Genomic DNA, 17,537 nt, shown 5'->3' on the forward strand with positions numbered 1-17,537 from the left:
AATTCAGAAACAAACATTCTTTTCCTAGCTTTGAAGTATGTATACGGACATTCATACGATATTCATTTTAATTAGGATTTTTGGCTACCTCTGAAGTGTAGTATTGGGATTAAATTTTGATAAGCATATTTCGCAGGGTTAAAATATATGTATGTATGTATGCGTTCATGGTCGGTGGAATGGTGGAATTCTTTCCGTGTGTCTGGATTATGAAAGGTTTTATGTTAAACAGAGTTCAAAGCTGGCTCGTGTGTGTACAAGTGTATCGCTAACTTACGTAATAAAGTTGATACCTTTTCCTATAATAATACGAGCTGAATTTTAACTAACGGTAAAATTTTACTCTACACTGCTTGGAGAGAAAGAGAAGCATAATGAGCTGGGTGTAGGACTCATACTCGTTTGTGTCAGCCGGTGAAAGTGGCTCTTTCTCATTCCCAACCCAGTAATTGTAGAGGCTCGGATTTCACTGTGTGAATGCATGTACTTTTGTCGCATAATGTGCTCATTTCCATTCTACTTATTGTAACTGGGACAAATTAATGGTCTTCATGATTTTTCATTTCAACCCTCACACCCGTTAATAATTGGCAACGCGAACACACAGTCCTCGCTATTTTCTGAATACGAGTCCAATTTTTTAACTGTATATATTCCAGTTCCCGACGCCCCCGCGGACATCAAAGTGCTAGGGTCTTCTGGCGACTCTTTTGTCATAAGTTGGCTCCCACCCAAAACCGCCAACGGTCCGCTGACCAAGTACCATTTGTACTTGCGCCTCGTGGAGGAGGGAAGTGGACGCGAAATCCGGACACTAAAGAGAACGGTGCCATCTTCGACGTCGAGTTACGAGGTGACAGAGCTCAAACGACGGGACGCGTATGAGATCTGGATAACGGGAGAGAATCGACTTGGGGAAGGTGGCCAAACCTCGGTGGTTAAATATGGGAGCAACGCGGCAGCTACCACGACTGTCACCACTAATGGCAACAGTAAGTCAGGCGGAGTTGGGAGTTTTGGTTGGAAATGGAAATACGACAACATTATATCTCCAGACATTTGATGGTTGTGGTCGGATGTGAATCAATTTCATTGGCATGGAGAGAGGGGACCCAATCGTCCTGTACAACAGATACTGGAAAAAGTGGAGGCTTGATTTCTTTAACCAAGGAACGAACCAACCTCAGTCTAATTTATGATTTCTTTGATCGTTTTCTGCCTGTATCTTTTGCTTTCATCTTATCTCCCTCTTCTTCTCCCATCCTTTCCTCCTGCTCACCTTCCTCCCTAGAAAACCTCAACCATTGACGAGAAACTCTGGCCAAAAATAGGGAACGTGTGTATAATGGTTTTCTCAACTGACATTGAAAATTATTAAGGGAAACTACCACAATTTCCGTGTTGAAGCTACTTTTTTCTATCTTTTCGTAAAATGTCAAACGTTTATTCTAATTGATTTAGTTCCTGCGGGTATCGTCTCTTTTGGGAGATCCATCACGGTTCCGTGGAAGACTGAAATTTCGCTGGGCTGCATTACTGTCGGATCCCCAAAGCCAATTGTCACGTGGAAGAAAAAAGAAACAAAAACGATCGACCCTTCAAGGTTTGGAAATTTTAAGTTTATGATAATTTGATATTTTTATGGCGGATTGTGTATCCAGGTTCAAGTCTGTGTGAACTGACATATTGGCCTTAAACTTAAGTCTCCTCACATACATATATTACAGAGAACATGTTGTTTTGAAACTTTCACTTCATCTCACCAGTCGTAGTAAGTTTCACGATTTCGTAGTTTGGAAAAAGTAGTAAAAACTGAAAGTAAAAGTTTTTTTTCCTAAACCGACCGGCCATTAAGTATTTTGAAAGGCTATATTGAATTGTGTATCAACAAACTCTGGAAACCCTATTGAGTCCAGAGCAGCTCGGGGTCGCTTACTTTCACCCAAGGCAAGGATGGATTTAAGAGAGAGAGAGAATCAACCGGACTTCTTCAACAAGAATCCAGGTCTCTTAGAAAAACTCACGTATTAGATTTTCTTTTTTTATGACAGAACCTGATCAAGTCCCAGAGGATTGGGCGAGTTTGATTGTCCTATAAAATGAAATATAAATATAAAAAAGTGAGTTCTCATTCAATTATAAAAACCTACAGTGCAGACTTCATGTACCCGAGAAGGTCATTGAATTGAATTTGGAGGACCAGGGTACCTACCATCGTGACGTGACCACTATTTTACAAAAGTGCATCTTTATTTTGCATCAGTTTTTCCATATGTTTAATACGCAAAATTTCAGTTTTTGCAATCAATTTAAAAATGGTATGGGTCCCTATCATTGTATTTATTTTATTAATATTCGCAAATCTGGTGTACCCCTGCAGCTTCATGCAAAATTTCAGCAAGATATCTACGACTATTTTTGAAAACCAGTATTGGGTGGCTCGAAACAATACGGGATAAATTATACTTTCAGTTTAGTGAGCAAATACTTATGTTTTGCAAAATTTCAAGTTGATAGGATGAGTTTGAAGAGAGTCACCACAAACCGGACAGAAGGACACGATGGGTACATAAGCCCAGACTCGGGCTAAGAAGTAGCCAGGGCAAGAAAAATCTATCTCTAAGGTCTCTCAAGTTATAATACCGAATAGAGAAAGCATTACTGTAAACTATAGAAAACCGGTTTGTTAAGAAAGTAAAGTAGTAAAAAAAACAGAAAAAATAGGTCGCACCTGATACCTCATCGCATTTGTAGGACGTACATAAATGTGAAATAAAAGGTGCAAATTGTCGTGATTTCTTCCCCAGTTTACGACTCATTTTGATCCAAATGGGGTCACACAATAGGTACGTAATCCATGGTGGTTGATTTCATTACGTACAACTCATCGCTTTATGGGATCGAGTCCAGCAATAGAAAAGTCTAATTATTACAAGACATCAAATCAATTGGAAATTATTGGTGGAAATTTGCGGCGTAGTTGTTAACTCCAAGCTTGTAATTGGGTTCCAACAACAATTCTAGAAGGACTCGACAACTGTACAAAAACATTATTATAAGAGCAGAACTCCCAAAAACACTTCAACTCTCGGAGAATCATGCAGTTCCATTAACTTGGCCGCTTAATGGAGAATTATATTCTGGTCAGTGACCACTCGCTCGGCGAAGCAAGCTATACGACCACCTAAACTCAAGTTAGATAAGTGCTTAGTATTGTAATGAGGTTTTTGGTGAGATGCTCAAAACCGTATTAATTCAAGAGTCGAGACTCAATATTTAGATAGATACGCAGACATAGCACACTTATTTTCTACCTCATAGTCAGTCACTCAGAATAATATGGATGGACATTTCGTCTCCTGTGTGATTTTATCAATTCTGTGTCCTCTAAATATTTACTTTAAGACCTCGCTACCATTTTGCATTAAGAATATTTTATTCATTTTTTTAAAATCAGCAATAGCAAGTACGAGATCAGCCCTAAGGACCTCAGAATTAAGAATCTTCAAAAAACAGACGCCATGAACTACACTTGCTTGGCCCGGAATCCGTCTCAATCTCAACACATCGTTTACACTTTACACGTTCAAGGTGCGTCCCTTCTTTCTTTCCATCTTCTTTGGTTTCTTCGGATTTCAAATCGATTTCAGTCCCATTCCGTACTTTTCGCCGGTATAACAACTAACTGACAGGAAATAGGAAAACTTTCTCTTCTTCACATATGTATCTCCTCCTCCAAGTAAAGTAAAATAGCAGCCGTAGTGTTGTTGCAGTTTTGTTGTTCAAAAGTAAGGACCAGCAGCAGCACCAGCAGCTGAATAATAGATTCCCAACTAAGAATTTTACAATAATGGTTTTTTCTCATGTTGAACAATGTCTAAAGTACAAACATTTAGAGATGTGAACAATGCTGTTTCTCGAAATGCAATTCTTCTACAGGCGAAGAATGGGAGAGAGAAGAGGGCGACGTAACAGGCTTTTCCTGTTTCAGTCAAAGTGTTCAATGTTTTTTTTCTTCGAAAAAATGAGAGGATTAGACTGCCATGAATGGGTTTACTGATTTATTACTCGAGACACTAACGCAAAGTAAAGGATGGCTTAGCAAGGAGAGAGAAAGTAGACGCACCATTGTGGCGTTGGTGCGGGTGCAATAGTGCAGAGGACGGAGTAATATGCCAACTTTTCCTAGGGAAAAAAGAACTTTGATAATGTTGCACGACTTTTAGATGAGGATAAAGGTTGAGAGCGTTATATTTGTAGATACGCATACTAAAGAAAGTATTGAATTGTGTGCTACATACTCCCTTATTGTCACACTTCTGGTAAATAACACAGTAGTATCGGGAATGGGAGAAAGTTTGCAGCATATTGAGCATGACATTGCATTTTATGAAAGTGCAGCCAGTGGGTAAAGTTGTTGCCTCCTGGTAATAAATTGATGTCAACGTAACATGTTAAAGTGCACACGTTGAATTAATTGAATTTAGAATGATAAAAACCTGGCACGAGTTGTTTTTCTTTCTCCTTCTCGTCACTCGGTGAATGAAAGTGGTGCATTATTTTGTCTCGAATTTACACTTTTACCATGTTTTTTTCTGTTTGGGAGTAATTTACGTAATGCATTTCTCTCAAATAAGGCGTATCTATGTATGAATTCAGTTCCTCCAACGGCTCCGCTGCTGCATCCCACACTGGTCACGGCCACTTCAGTCAGACTCCAGTGGAAACAAGGCGACAATGGAGGTTCGTCCGTTCGAGGATTTATTCTCAACTTTCGAACTTTGGAAGGCGAATGGGAAGAAATCACGTTGTCCAGGAAGCTCTCCACCTTCCAAGTCGGACATCTCAAGTGTGGACAAGTCTACGAGTTTTTTCTGAGTGGTAAGTGCATTTCGACGTTTGTTGTTGTTCTCCCGACTGTGAGAACGTGTAAAATATTAGGAAATGTATAACTGAATAGCTCAGTCGGATTATAAATTCCCTGCTTTGTTTTATATTTCTAAAGCGTTCAACAAGATCGGAAGTGGGGACCAAAGTCAGCCCGTGAAAGTTACGACGAAAGGGTCTCGCCCCCTTATTCCGAACGGATACCAGTTTCTGGAACCAAATGCGATGAGCATCCGGATCAATTTGGCTTCCTGGGATCCTCCAGACTGTCCCGTGTCCTTGTTCATTATCGAGTATAAAGTCAAGAGCTCTTCGTCATCCTGGAGTATTTGTAAGTCCGCACAAGAAAAAAGAGGGGAAGAGAAAGCTTATTTTTGTCTCTTTGTATCAAGCGTGGTATCCAATTTCCTCGCAAAAATGACAGAATGGGAGACCAAAAGAGGTTGAAATTGAAATGGTTTTACGTTCCATGAACGACTCGGCACGTTTTTTGAAGTGGTCAAAATACGTTACGAAACCATCTGTACCATTGTTGGTATCATTACTTTAGGCCAGCATATGTTGCGTTGGTTGGGTGGATGATGAGGCTGGTGGGAAGAGGAGTGGTCATATTGAGACGAGTTGGGCGGAGGGCTCGTTGTCTCTGGACCACTTGACTTGACACGAAACAGACGCTTTTTACGGACAGTAATTAAGTTAGGGTGAGAAGGGTGTGAAATTCTATCAACTGTAAGTGCAACACTTTTGTGTGAGGACAACTTATTAGTTACATGTGTGTTACATGGTCCCAATTTGACTATTTCATTGCATTCAATGTTTCCAACAATGTCAGAGCAGAGAGGTGAAAGTCGTGTATATTTTTAAATAGCTTTCTTTTATACAAACTTTTATAAGATTTGCTGCATTTGTACTCAATATTATTTGACACTTTATACTTCACGATTTCACGATAATTTTCCAATCCCGAAGTATATTTGTAATAAAGGTAGATATTGAATGCAAAATTTTTGAGGCGTACCAGCTGTATGGAAATTTTTTACGTGTAGAAATTTTAGGCAGCGAATAGTAGGGATAAATATACCCGTAGAAAACTTGAAATCCGTCCTGCACTTTTCACTTTTTGCCCACAATTACTAAAGAAGTCGTTTTCAGCTGGCAAACACTCAATTTTATTTTATGCCTTATGAAATACCAGAAAGATAAAGATTTAGCGGAGATAACATATCCGACCGAGATGAAGGAGCTCGATTGTAATCTCGAGTATGTAGTAGAGAGGAAGAAGAAAATGGACAGGCTTGCCAATATCTGGTCAGACTCTAGTTTCACTTGGCTTAATCAAGAAAAGACAAAATACATTCCTTTCCACATGAGTGCTTAACCAAGAGAATATCCTCCGTCCGCAGTGGTGGGAAGTGTGTATGCACACACATACATGATACATCGTAGCAGTTTCCTTTTACTTGGATAGAGTTCAGTTTACAATGGAGAAAGTCGACACTTAAATTACGAAACTGAAAGTCTTATCCGGCCAAGATAATCAGACGTAGAAATTTTCCTACTGTACAAAAGTTCCTCAGCTAGAGTTATCAGGGCTGCTAATTTATTTTCATTCGTAACAAGTGTGCTGCTCGGTTTTAATATCAGAATTTTCGATAAATTTCAGTTAGCTTCTATTTACTTAACTTCCACTCAAGGGAAAGTTTTTTGTGAAAAGTATATGAATTACCGTCCAACGATGGGCCGACCAAATGTACTTTCTCTTTTTATTAGCAGTAAGTCAGTTCTCTTTTGTACGAATTAAACGGTTCGTGAGAAATGGATTAGAGTCGTCGTCCTTTGACTTAAATGTTAATTTTCTGTGCAGGGTTGCTTATCTATAAATTCAGTAATCACACCAGAAGAACCGCGTTCATTCAATTTACTCGCTCACCATAATTTAATTTAATAATGAGGACGGACACCAAAGGCAAACTCATCCCGAAACAGAATAGATCTGTCCTTTGCACACTATGGACATAAATTAATAAGAGTAATTTAATACTTGTTTGGACAAACTACTTATGAACCATTGTTGGTAAATAGTTTATGTAAATTAGAAGGTCAATCACACTAAACATTTCGGTATTCCTCTCCAAACTTTGAAATTTATACGAGTCCCATATTTCTCTCTTATTTCGTTCCAAAACGACACTAAAATTTCATTAAAACTCTGGAATTCCTTGACTGCAATACATCATAAATATCCCGGGAGAAAGCAGTGAAAGCTATTACACAACACCGAATATTATGCAGTATCAAGTAGCAAAATGATATTGAATCCAGCTAATTTCTCGTGTTTTTGGGCTGACTTTGTGTTCTTTGAAGCTGTCACAAAGTGTGAAAAGGAGTCATAAATTAATGTTCATATTTATGCTGGGTTTGAATTGCAGTAAGACACGAGGTAGGAGACCAAGAAGGGGGAAGAGCCGCGTCGGTGGACAATAAAGTCATACAAATTAATGAGCTCACACCCGAAACCGAATTTCAGCTGAGGATGAGGGCCGTGAATGGGGCCGGGAGCACGACGGCTGAGTATGAAATATCAACTTCTGTCTTCAAAGGAGGTAACCAGCAGAAATTAATTGGCCGAAATTCAACCATGTACATAAATACATTCTCCATCCACAACGACTGTCCGTCCACCCTGATAAAATTACAAACTCTCCAGAACGACTCCAAAATTACGAGAGACCGGAGAAAGTTGAGAGTTGTGTTTGTCTTTGAAAACTAATATTTAATAAGATGGACAACTTTTGACAGGCGCTTGATTAGTCGTGATAAACACAAATTGTTTGCCACATTTAGCCCCCGTTTTATCATGTACTTGTTGGTTTTATGAATAGATAGAAACGTTTCAGGCATGAGTAAGTAAAAGCGCAGTCATTTTTTAACCTCACTTTCACCAACCAACCAAACCACCTATTCGTTCTCGCTAGTTTTGTTTTTTACGGAGTGACGAAATGTGCAAAAAAGAAGAAGGAACCCCTGCCTCCACCACAGTTTCGTTGGATAAGTAAGGTCGCAAAGCTCGTCGTAATAACAATGTTGTAACCTTATATACACTGAACTGACATGAACAACAACTCAACTTTTGTCCTTTCTCTCTCCCCGTTCGTTCGTTCTGCATAAGCCATTCGAATATTTTACTTTGGACTTTGCTCGTGTGTTGGCGTAGAAAAGATAAAGTCCGCCGTGGGTCTTGAGTTGTGGAGAGAAAGTAATGTAGTCCGTGGAGAAGGAGAGAGAGAGACAATAATAAATTATGATTCCCCAGGGCTCAGGTCCAGCTCTTCTTCTGGCGGTGGTGGTGGTGGGCCCAGCTCTTCTTCATCCTCAAGTGACAATGGTGGCGGTGCTGGCAGAGAGGACGACGACCACCACCACCATCAACGCCCATTCTATCAAGACCTGCATATCATTCTTCCCCTTATCATCGCATCCTTCGCCATCATCTCTGCCACCGGGATGGTGGTCCTCTGGCTGAGAAAAAGTAAGAGAAAGACGTCACACCACTCACTCAGTCATAGTCGAAAGTCTTAATGACTTGTCCAACAACTGTCCCACTAAAAATGTCAACGAGTCAAAAAGTAGAGGGAGAAGATCGGGAACGATTTGCTGCGGTAATCTTGAGAGACGATAGTGTCAATCATGGTGGAAATATGTTGAATTTTTAGAGAGAGGAAGGCCTAGTGTAATAGTTGTGTAGGTATGTCTGGATGTCTGAGATATGATAAAGCCAAAACGGCTGAACCGATTAAGTTTAAATTTTGCAAACATGTATGTCAGGCAAAGTTAGGAGTTAAGTTCGGAGATGAGCAAAATCGGTCCACTGGTTGACCGATTGTCGGGTATTATTCATCAAAATTTCGAAATAGTATTAAAAAGTGTTTTTTTGCTGCAAACACTGGGTCAGTAGTCCAGTCACTTTGAACAAAAATTTTGAAGCGGACTTTGTCCCTGACTCGGGCTAAATGAAGTCTGCATTGTAGACTTTTTAAAATAATTTTTGAAAAATAGTTTTTGTTTCAAAAAAGTTGAAAATTCGAATAGGTTACAAATGTAGATCTCGCTATTAAATAGGTACAAACATTGCGTCATCTAAACGACAATGGGTGAAAGCAGAATATTAAAAATTGTATTGCATCCAGCTCTTTGTAGCGCTGGTCTGTTTTCATGTTTTTGTCTTCTTATTATTAGATTGTGGATTTGGAACTGTGCAGTAATTTGCCATATCATTTTGAAGTTTGGGTAATTGAGCTTTATGTCTCTTTCATCCTTTTGTGCCTCTAGCTGATTTTATGCCAGTTTCATCTCTCTGAACAATAATCATGCCATACATATCTTTTGTACGTACGGGTACGTATATCCCACCGACATGTCGTCATGAGTAAAAGGACAGTCTGCTTTGTACATAGCCCTGTTTTGTGATGTACTAATAATACAAGAATTGCAGACCAAACCGTACGGTTGGTCCACTTTATGTCCAACAACAAATTGTTCAGTCTTCGTAAAATAGAGACAAGTTTTAGCATACTTTTTGACCAACAAAATACAAAACTATGCCGTTCTTCCATGCTGATCACGCATAAGAGAATTGGGAAATATGTAATTTTCTAGATTGGAAAGTGTCCACAAACTTTTCTTCTCTCTACAACTTGTACACGACAATGTTCGAGTCGCATAAAAGTATTTGCATTTGCGAATTTAAATTTTGCAGAGAAAATCTCCGAAGGGATGATGGAGTCGACGAATTCCTTAGCCTTCCGCAGAGACCCTCACATCACGTTTGGCGGAGGTCGGGGAGGAATTGATTACATGGGCGAGCGAGATTATACCGTGATTCGTGCCAAACTAATGCCCGACTGTAATGATTACGTTCCAGGTGAGTGCATTTCTCCGAAACTGTCTCTTTGTGCATTTCTTCTCCGTATATTGTGCACGTCTGCCCCCGCAAGTTGTCCACGTTTGATCGTCAGACTTGTGAGCTGCTTGCATAATTTCAGCGAATTTTGGACTCTCTTCTTGCAATTTAGGCTGGCATGCATACAGAAGAAAGTTGTTCCATCGAGGATGACAAGCACAGCACGTAGCTAAGCAAATACCTAGATATGCACCGCAACAACACAACTTCTATTATCCATCAGTCCGTAGTGGTATAATTTACGTAAAGCTTGCCATTTGTTTGTGGAAGATTAACCTAAATAATAATTTGAAAGGACATGACTAAACTCAAATTGCGAATAATTGCGAATAAAATATACAAAAAATTAGGACCACTTTCCAACCAATGGAATATGAGCAATTTCATATTGAATTTAATTTCCATCATTCTCCGATTAGGTCTACTAAGTGGAATGAGTGGTCTCTCTTTATTATCATTACTTATTTAATCTGTGATTGGCATCCTACGAGTTTATACAATTGCTTGTCATTTCCGCTGATCTATTCGTTGACAAGCTTTCTAATGAAACTCTTGTGATAGATATTTGCGATAATGCTGAAGCTATTTATTTTGCTTCATTTATGTATTTCAGTCAAGTTTTCTCACCGTTATAATATCATTTCCTCGTCGCTTTTCCCTGAGAGAGAGTTTATATTGGAGCTTTGTATGTATTTCATCCTTCCATCTTTCCTCCTCTCCTCCCTTCAATTTAGTGGCTGACAGACAGTTTACTTGGAACTTGAGATTTTGAGAGTGAGTGACACTGGGGAAAAGAGGTCAGCAGTCAATTCTTCTCCAGTAAGTAAAAGTTAAAAAGGAACGAGAACGTGCTGACAGGGGTGGCGAGAGGATGAGATTTTATATATGTTACACCATGAAAATATGGCATCAATTTTACAAGAAATTTTAATCTCTGTATAGTCGATCGATGTATATGACGATCAGTCTTTAAATTTCGATTTGGAAATTTCGACGAAAATATTCCTAACTGACCTACCCTTTCTGACCTGAATTCCTTACTACTGTTCCGCACTGCATGCAGACTTTGCCAATCATTTCATATTTCAATCACAACCCTCTGATCAGAATCAGACTATGCCTGATTTTTTTTCGCCAAGAAAAATCGTGCTTCATGTTTTTCTCTGACATGTTGTGCAGTCTTTTTTGCAAGAAAATGATGTGAAAGGCGTGAAAGTTTTTGCTTTTTGTGTTCTTGTTGTTATGTTGTGGGTGTATATACGTAGTGTTTGGTTTGACTGGGCGGTGGTTTATGCATTTTTTCCTCGGTTGGTACTTGGTAGTAGTAGTGATTCTGTGAGAATATTGAATAAAAAGTTGAATGTTGTTCTGGTGTGCAGAGAGTGCAGATGATATCTACCCATATGCCACATTCCACCTGCCAGAGAAGGAAAATTTGGCTGAAAATATTCGTGAAGGGTTTCTGGAACCACCTTCATCTCAACGGCTGTCAAATGCAGGAGAGACTATCCCCATCCGACAAGTGAGTTTTTTTTTCTTCTTCACTTTTCGATATGCCATTCCATCCACAGTGCATAAAATCATGCTTTCACCCACCACACCACCACCACATCCTCGACGACGCGACTTTAGGTTGGGTAACTTTCACTTTACAAGAATACTGAGGAGTTGGCCGTGTAGCAAGGAGAAAGCTATAAAATGATGTAGTTTGTATTGTAGTATTTGAACCAGAAAAATCATAAAGTATCATAACCTATCGGCATTTATGTGCGGAGAGAGAGATACTTTGGACAAAAACCTCTGCCAAAAAAAGTATGAGGGGATTGAATCATGAAATCAATTGATTTTTCATACAGGTTTCGTATATATAACTAAATTGTAGAAAGTTAGAAAGGGACAGTTAGTAAATTGTGTGGCGTATAAATAGGATTTTTTACAGTAAAAGTAGAATTTTATTGATATTTACGTATTTAAGAGATGGAAATTTTAATTTGAAAACAGTTAGTGAATTGTGCGGTGTATAAATGAAATTTTTTATTGTATGAAAAAGTAGGAGTTTAACTTAATTTGATTGATATTCGTTTGAGAGATGTAAATTTTAATTTGAAAATGATCCCTTTTAAAATTGGAGGCTGAGAGAGAGACGCCGAGATCATTACACTTGGATGGATGAAGGATTTTGCTTTACTATGTGCGATTCCTGAGGTGTCATTGTTAAAAATAATCATGATATGATCTGCCAATGATGTATGTCAATTATGTGCATAGCATCAAATATTAGACCACCAACTATTATGGGTGGATTTGCATCAGTTTATTAACCTGCTAGGTTATGCATGCATTATGAATGCATTAATTGTACTTGCTTATATACGACATGACTTGATCTTAAATAAAGTAGTCGCTAAATGTACTCGTTGAGCAGATGAGCTAAACCCTTATTTTGAACAGTCATATCTCCCAGCCCGTGGTGGCAGCCAGGGCTAAAAAAGCTGGTGTATTCATACGAGAAAGTCCTCCTCTGGCTTGACTTGACTGACACAATTGGAAAAATGGAATCTCGGAATTTCAGATGGACGGGTACAAATGAAAAGTTTGACTCTGCTTATTTTTGCCGGTTGAGAGAAACTATCTGTTTACCTGTTATTCGCAGATGCAGATTTCCCTGATTCCTCTTTTCATTCAGTTGACAGCTTTCTCCTTGTGCTCTCTCTCCTGCCAAACCAATCCCCTCCAATTTTGGGGTGTTTACCAATACAGATATTTCAATAGAAATCCTTCCCTATCTTCACATCCACTCCATCCTACTCGACGAGAGAGAGGTAGTGACATGATGGGTACAGAGAAGAGACGATGTGGGTTCGTTGAGTTGAACAAGTTTGTTGGGAATTGAAAATGGGTCGAGTTTACATTATACCCTCCTTGGTCTGAGGATGAGAGTGTTGAGATTTCCTGAATTTTGTGTTCATACATATTACCCACGCACCATGCTACACATTCATTTTTGTACGTATCTATATACTCCTTGTGCAAGTAAGTAAGTAATCCTCCTCAAGCAGAATTTTCCAATCTTTATCTGCATCTGGTGAGAAATTGTCTCATACCACGACGACGACACAAGTGTCCCTCGAGAGTGGTGCCGAGTAGGTCACCACCGATATTTGAAATGCAGTATGTGAAATTTGTCCAAGTCTAATCAGTATGTGACTCTGCACCGCTTTTTTGACAACAGATCCCTCGAGGAGGAGGCCAAGTCAGTGGGCCGCAGCAACATCCCATGCAGCACTTGGCACAGCAGCAGATGAGGAGAAAGTCACGGAGCAGTCTGCAGGGGGGTGGTGGAGGTCGTGGCGGCGGCGGCGGTGGTGAGAGCGAGGCTGGCGAAAGTGACGAGTATGATGACAGCTGCGGTTCGGACTCGGAGGCCGCCCTGGGCGACGCTGGTCTCATGAATGACAACAACACGACCAGCTCACGACTCAAGCTGACTTCTTCTGGAGGAGGAGGAGGACTCCTCTACGCCACGAATGGCAGGGGAAATATGTTCAGAAACAATGACGAAACTCTGCTCGTTTCTGACCGCAAATCTTTGCCTCGAGGGGGCAGATCAAAGTAAGTCAAGTCAAGTGTGTCGTATCTGCCTGCATCTCTTTTCTGCATTTCAAAGTTTTCCAGCTTTTAGACAATTTACACAAATTGGTAACGACCACTCGACCGAAGGAGGGACTAGCAGCGTATGTTTAATCATGTTACATTTTATGAGAAAACCAGTTTCTCTTTCCGGTCTGGCAATGTGGCAAATAAAAGGAGCACGACAATAAGTCTTGGTTCCTACATAACTACATAACATGAAGGCAAAATCTCAACCTAAACTGTATGCACATTTATTTAGACTCTCACCATCAGTATGGCACACTTATTTCCCGTGGAGGAGAGAAAGTTAAAGTGAAAGCAGTGCCCACACGTGAATTTTCCTTGGGGAAATTGCTTCATTGTGTCGCATACAGACACATGTACATACTTAATGCGTATATCAACAAGGCAGCTATTGTATAATGGATTAAATGGGAGTTTGAGAGAGTAGGTGACAATTAATTAACCCCATTTATGATATTAATCAACCATTCCGAGCCAATTCACTTGCTTGTGTTTGTTGCTCCTTGTTCCTAAACACTACCAACCAGCTTCTAGAACTTGTCATTAATGGAGAATGGAAATCCATTAGCCCAGTAAACAGTGTGTGTTTGATTGCTAAACAATTCACTTTTCACGCCTCTAAATAATTCCATTTCACACGAAAACTGAAACTATGGTAGACTATTTCCTTCCTTCTAATTCCGTCCGTGGCACAAACCCCATTAACAAACACTAAGGCATAACATATGCATTTGAAAGGGAAATTTAGCCTCAAAATTGATAAATACTTACACAAATGGCTACTTGAAATTGTGTATAATGGTCAATGCATTATCGGACATCGAACTCGAACCAAATTCCAATAAACGAGCAAAGTTGATGTTTTCTCTAGAAAAAAACGCGTCCATCTCTCTAGAAAGCCTTTTGAAAGTAGCTTCCTCCATGTTTTCACATGATTAGGAGAGTAAATTTGATGCAAATGTAATAAATTAGGGAGGAAATTGGATGCACGTTAAAGTGAAAATAAATCAGAAACGCGTGATGGATGATGTTGGTCTGGTCCAGCAGCAGGAGAATTTTGGTCCTCCTCGTCTTCTCGACTGAATAATCTTGTCTAAATAAATGTCCATCCAAAAGTAATTTACAATTAAAACGCTTTCTTCTCATCCATCCATCCTTCACTTGTGGATTAGCTGGTACTCGGTTGGTTAATGGATTTCAACCCATAACTAGATGTGCCAGCAGCCCCGTGAAGAATTAATGAGTCAGCTTAATTTAATCTTTTTAATCTTTATCACCAAACAGTGGAAGAGTGAGTGAGTAAGTAAATTACTGTTTGGAAGGCTTTTGAATAATCGCTCGCTCCTGGCTGGCTTAAACCTTGAATGCAGAAAAGATGTATGCAGGGAGAGAGAAAGTTCCTGTACTTTGTGTATGAGAGCAGAAAGCAAACTAATTTCCCCCAGGTTTTTATACGGTTATTCCAGTAATCACCCCCGCGTCCTGAGTGGAGTTTATGGTCCTTCGACCACCACGATGGACCGACACGGCGGGGACTGTGACCTCATCCAGCAACAAGGCGGGGGGAGTAAGACGGCCACGACGAGTTTTATCTACGGGCCACCTCCGCCCTCATCCCAACACCACCTCGATCTGGACATGGAGCTTAATCAAATTCAAATGCCTGTGGAATGTGATAATCGAATTAACAATGGTGGAAGAAACATTCTGGGGACGGGAAGATTTATGACGAATTTTCAAACAGGACCTCCTCAAGTTTTAGGCTTGTTTGGAGGCAACCCAATCTCGTCCAAAATGAGTAATTCTGTCCTGGTGAGTACTAACAATGCTGGTAAAGTTGCTGCTAATAATGTAGCTCCCCAGCAGCAAGAACAACAACAAAATCCGGGAAATGTTCACTCGGATTACACTATTGCTGTATAGCATTAGGCTTGTCTTAGATTCTAAGTTAAGATTCGTCCCCTTGTTAGAAGGGGCTTTTGATAATTGTAATTTATTGGGGCAACAAAAGCAAGCCTGCATACTTACTTGTGTGTGTGAACCTCTGCATCAGTGTGAGGGCGAAATCATCTGCGTATTCAATTAGACCAAATCTTTTAATGATCTTTCTGTGTAAATGGATGGAGAAACAGGAACGATGATGAGGTTGGTGAATGAACGAATGAATGCATCTCTTGGTGTACATGCATTTGTATTTTGTGATATTTTAAGTGGTTAAGTATACACTTCTTACAACAACAATGATATTATTCAACAATAAAATTTGTACTGAATTAAAATTTGGTAAATTTAAGATATTTGTAAATACATCATATTATTTAATATTGATTTCATAATGGGCATCCTTATCTTCAAAGGATTTGGACCTGTCTTGTATAAAAATGCTGTCATACTTGTGTCTTATTCATCATACATATGCATTGTTTTGTCATGTTTTTTGCAGATTTTAGCCAAATCCACCTACGCAAAAGTAGTCAAACCTGAATATGACGTCGTCTGTCTTTCTCCTCTAGTCATAACATCTTTTATTCAAAATCAAACTATTAACCCAGCAACCCACACTTTTGTCATGACTGTTACGCGTGATCTTCAGTAAAGCTACATACATACTCAGAAAGAGACAGACTTTATACAAGAGAGAATAATGGGTTAATGTTTTCTATTTTGTTTTGTTCGTATTTCGGTGAATTTCAACAAAACATGAGGGACATATGTAAGTATACACATATAGATACGCATACGGGTGTATTGCATATCGGGGAAAGTGGGGAAAGTGGGAGAAAGTATTTCTCAAAAGGACGGGAGAACGTCAAAAAGTCAAAACGAGTGGCTTTTGTTGTCTCTCATCCTGAAAAGTAGTGGAGTTGGTGTCATAGCCTTTTAAAATGCAAAACACATTATCCTTATCTCCCTCCTTCTCCTTCTTTTGACTACACTTGACTTGACATTTCTCTCCCCACCACCACTTTCTCCCACCAATTTTACTTAAGAGAGGCTTTAAATCCATACCTACCAACATATAAGCACCGTACATACATGCAGCACTTGCTACCACTTAAAAAGACAACAAGTGAGCGAGTCTCTCTCTCAAACTGCTACTTGATAGTCCATCGCCGTATCGGTTCTATCCTCCAACTTTGACAATTTATAATTTAACTTGGAACAAGTATGTAACGGTCGGGTCAAAGTTGGAGGTTAATAGAAAGTCGGGAAAAATATGTACACGACTGAAATTTTGAACCTAAGTTTTGTTTCGAAAAATACAGATCTTAGCTCCTCGACTTTGTATCAGTATAATTTCAAAAAGTAAAAATTATCCCACACATTTCCTTATTCGACTATTTATGATAACGGCCTATCATCAACTTATATAGTGATGGGAATGTGAATGTGCAGATATTCCGGATATGAATAACTGATGCAAAAATGTATGTATCATTCTCCTCCCCATGCTCACCGAACCTGCAACCCAATCATTTCCTCCACAAAGTGTAGAAGGTGAAAGTTTTTAACTCGAAGATTCAACGAACAGGTGAACTAACGCATTTCGCAATGGGTTTTCTTCTCCTCGTGCGATTTCCCCTTAATGACTTTTGCCTTAAAACACGACGAACTTAGGGTAAGCCCCGTGATTATCATAATGTTCTCCTTACAGCTATGCAGAAGATGACGATATGGCTAATGGTCGATGTGCATTTAATTTTCCTATTATCCTTCACAAACAATGTTAATTTTCTTAAAAACAAATCTGACCAAGCCAGCAATTTCGTCACCACTGATCATTCATACGAGTTTAATATGAAAATCAGAGTAAAAGTTGAAAGATTGCGCAGTATATAAAGTTTGAAATTACACCCTGCCCCTTTATCTACTAAGGATACATAAGTAATCTGACCCGACCAAGACACTTACCATTTTGTGGTTTGGTTGGTTGTTTGATGGCTCCAAAAAATAAAGATTGTTTGAAAGAATTTCCATGAAATGTTTATCCAGGTTAAACACATTATGCCCCCAATTTCCATTCTCCTCTTGT

At 39.4% G+C, this 17,537-nt stretch overlaps 1 protein-coding gene across 3 annotated transcripts in view; it reads left to right on the plus strand.

Moving 5' to 3' along the window:
- Positions 1-15,797, plus strand: part of LOC110849152 (Down syndrome cell adhesion molecule-like protein Dscam2) — a 66,386-nt gene extending 50,589 nt beyond the window's left edge. For 2 of the 3 annotated variants that reach the window (XM_035850906.1, XM_035850908.1), the window contains exons 34-44: positions 660-992; positions 1,462-1,603; positions 3,458-3,591; positions 4,660-4,881; positions 5,006-5,218; positions 7,317-7,490; positions 8,201-8,416; positions 9,644-9,808; positions 11,227-11,369; positions 13,080-13,459; positions 14,950-15,797. In XM_035850906.1, coding sequence (XP_035706799.1) covers positions 660-992; positions 1,462-1,603; positions 3,458-3,591; positions 4,660-4,881; positions 5,006-5,218; positions 7,317-7,490; positions 8,201-8,416; positions 9,644-9,808; positions 11,227-11,369; positions 13,080-13,459; positions 14,950-15,427 — 2,600 coding nt within the window. In that variant the 3' untranslated portion in view covers positions 15,428-15,797. The remainder of the gene's footprint in view (positions 1-659; positions 993-1,461; positions 1,604-3,457; positions 3,592-4,659; positions 4,882-5,005; positions 5,219-7,316; positions 7,491-8,200; positions 8,417-9,643; positions 9,809-11,226; positions 11,370-13,079; positions 13,460-14,949) is intronic. The other variant, XM_035850907.1, reaches the window with a different exon arrangement.
- Positions 15,798-17,537: the final 1,740 nt, after the last annotated feature.

Source organism: Folsomia candida, unplaced genomic scaffold (genome assembly GCF_002217175.1).
Source record: "Folsomia candida strain VU population unplaced genomic scaffold, ASM221717v1 Fcan01_Sc004, whole genome shotgun sequence".
In the NCBI taxonomy this organism is placed as follows: Eukaryota; Metazoa; Arthropoda; class Collembola; order Entomobryomorpha; family Isotomidae; genus Folsomia; species Folsomia candida.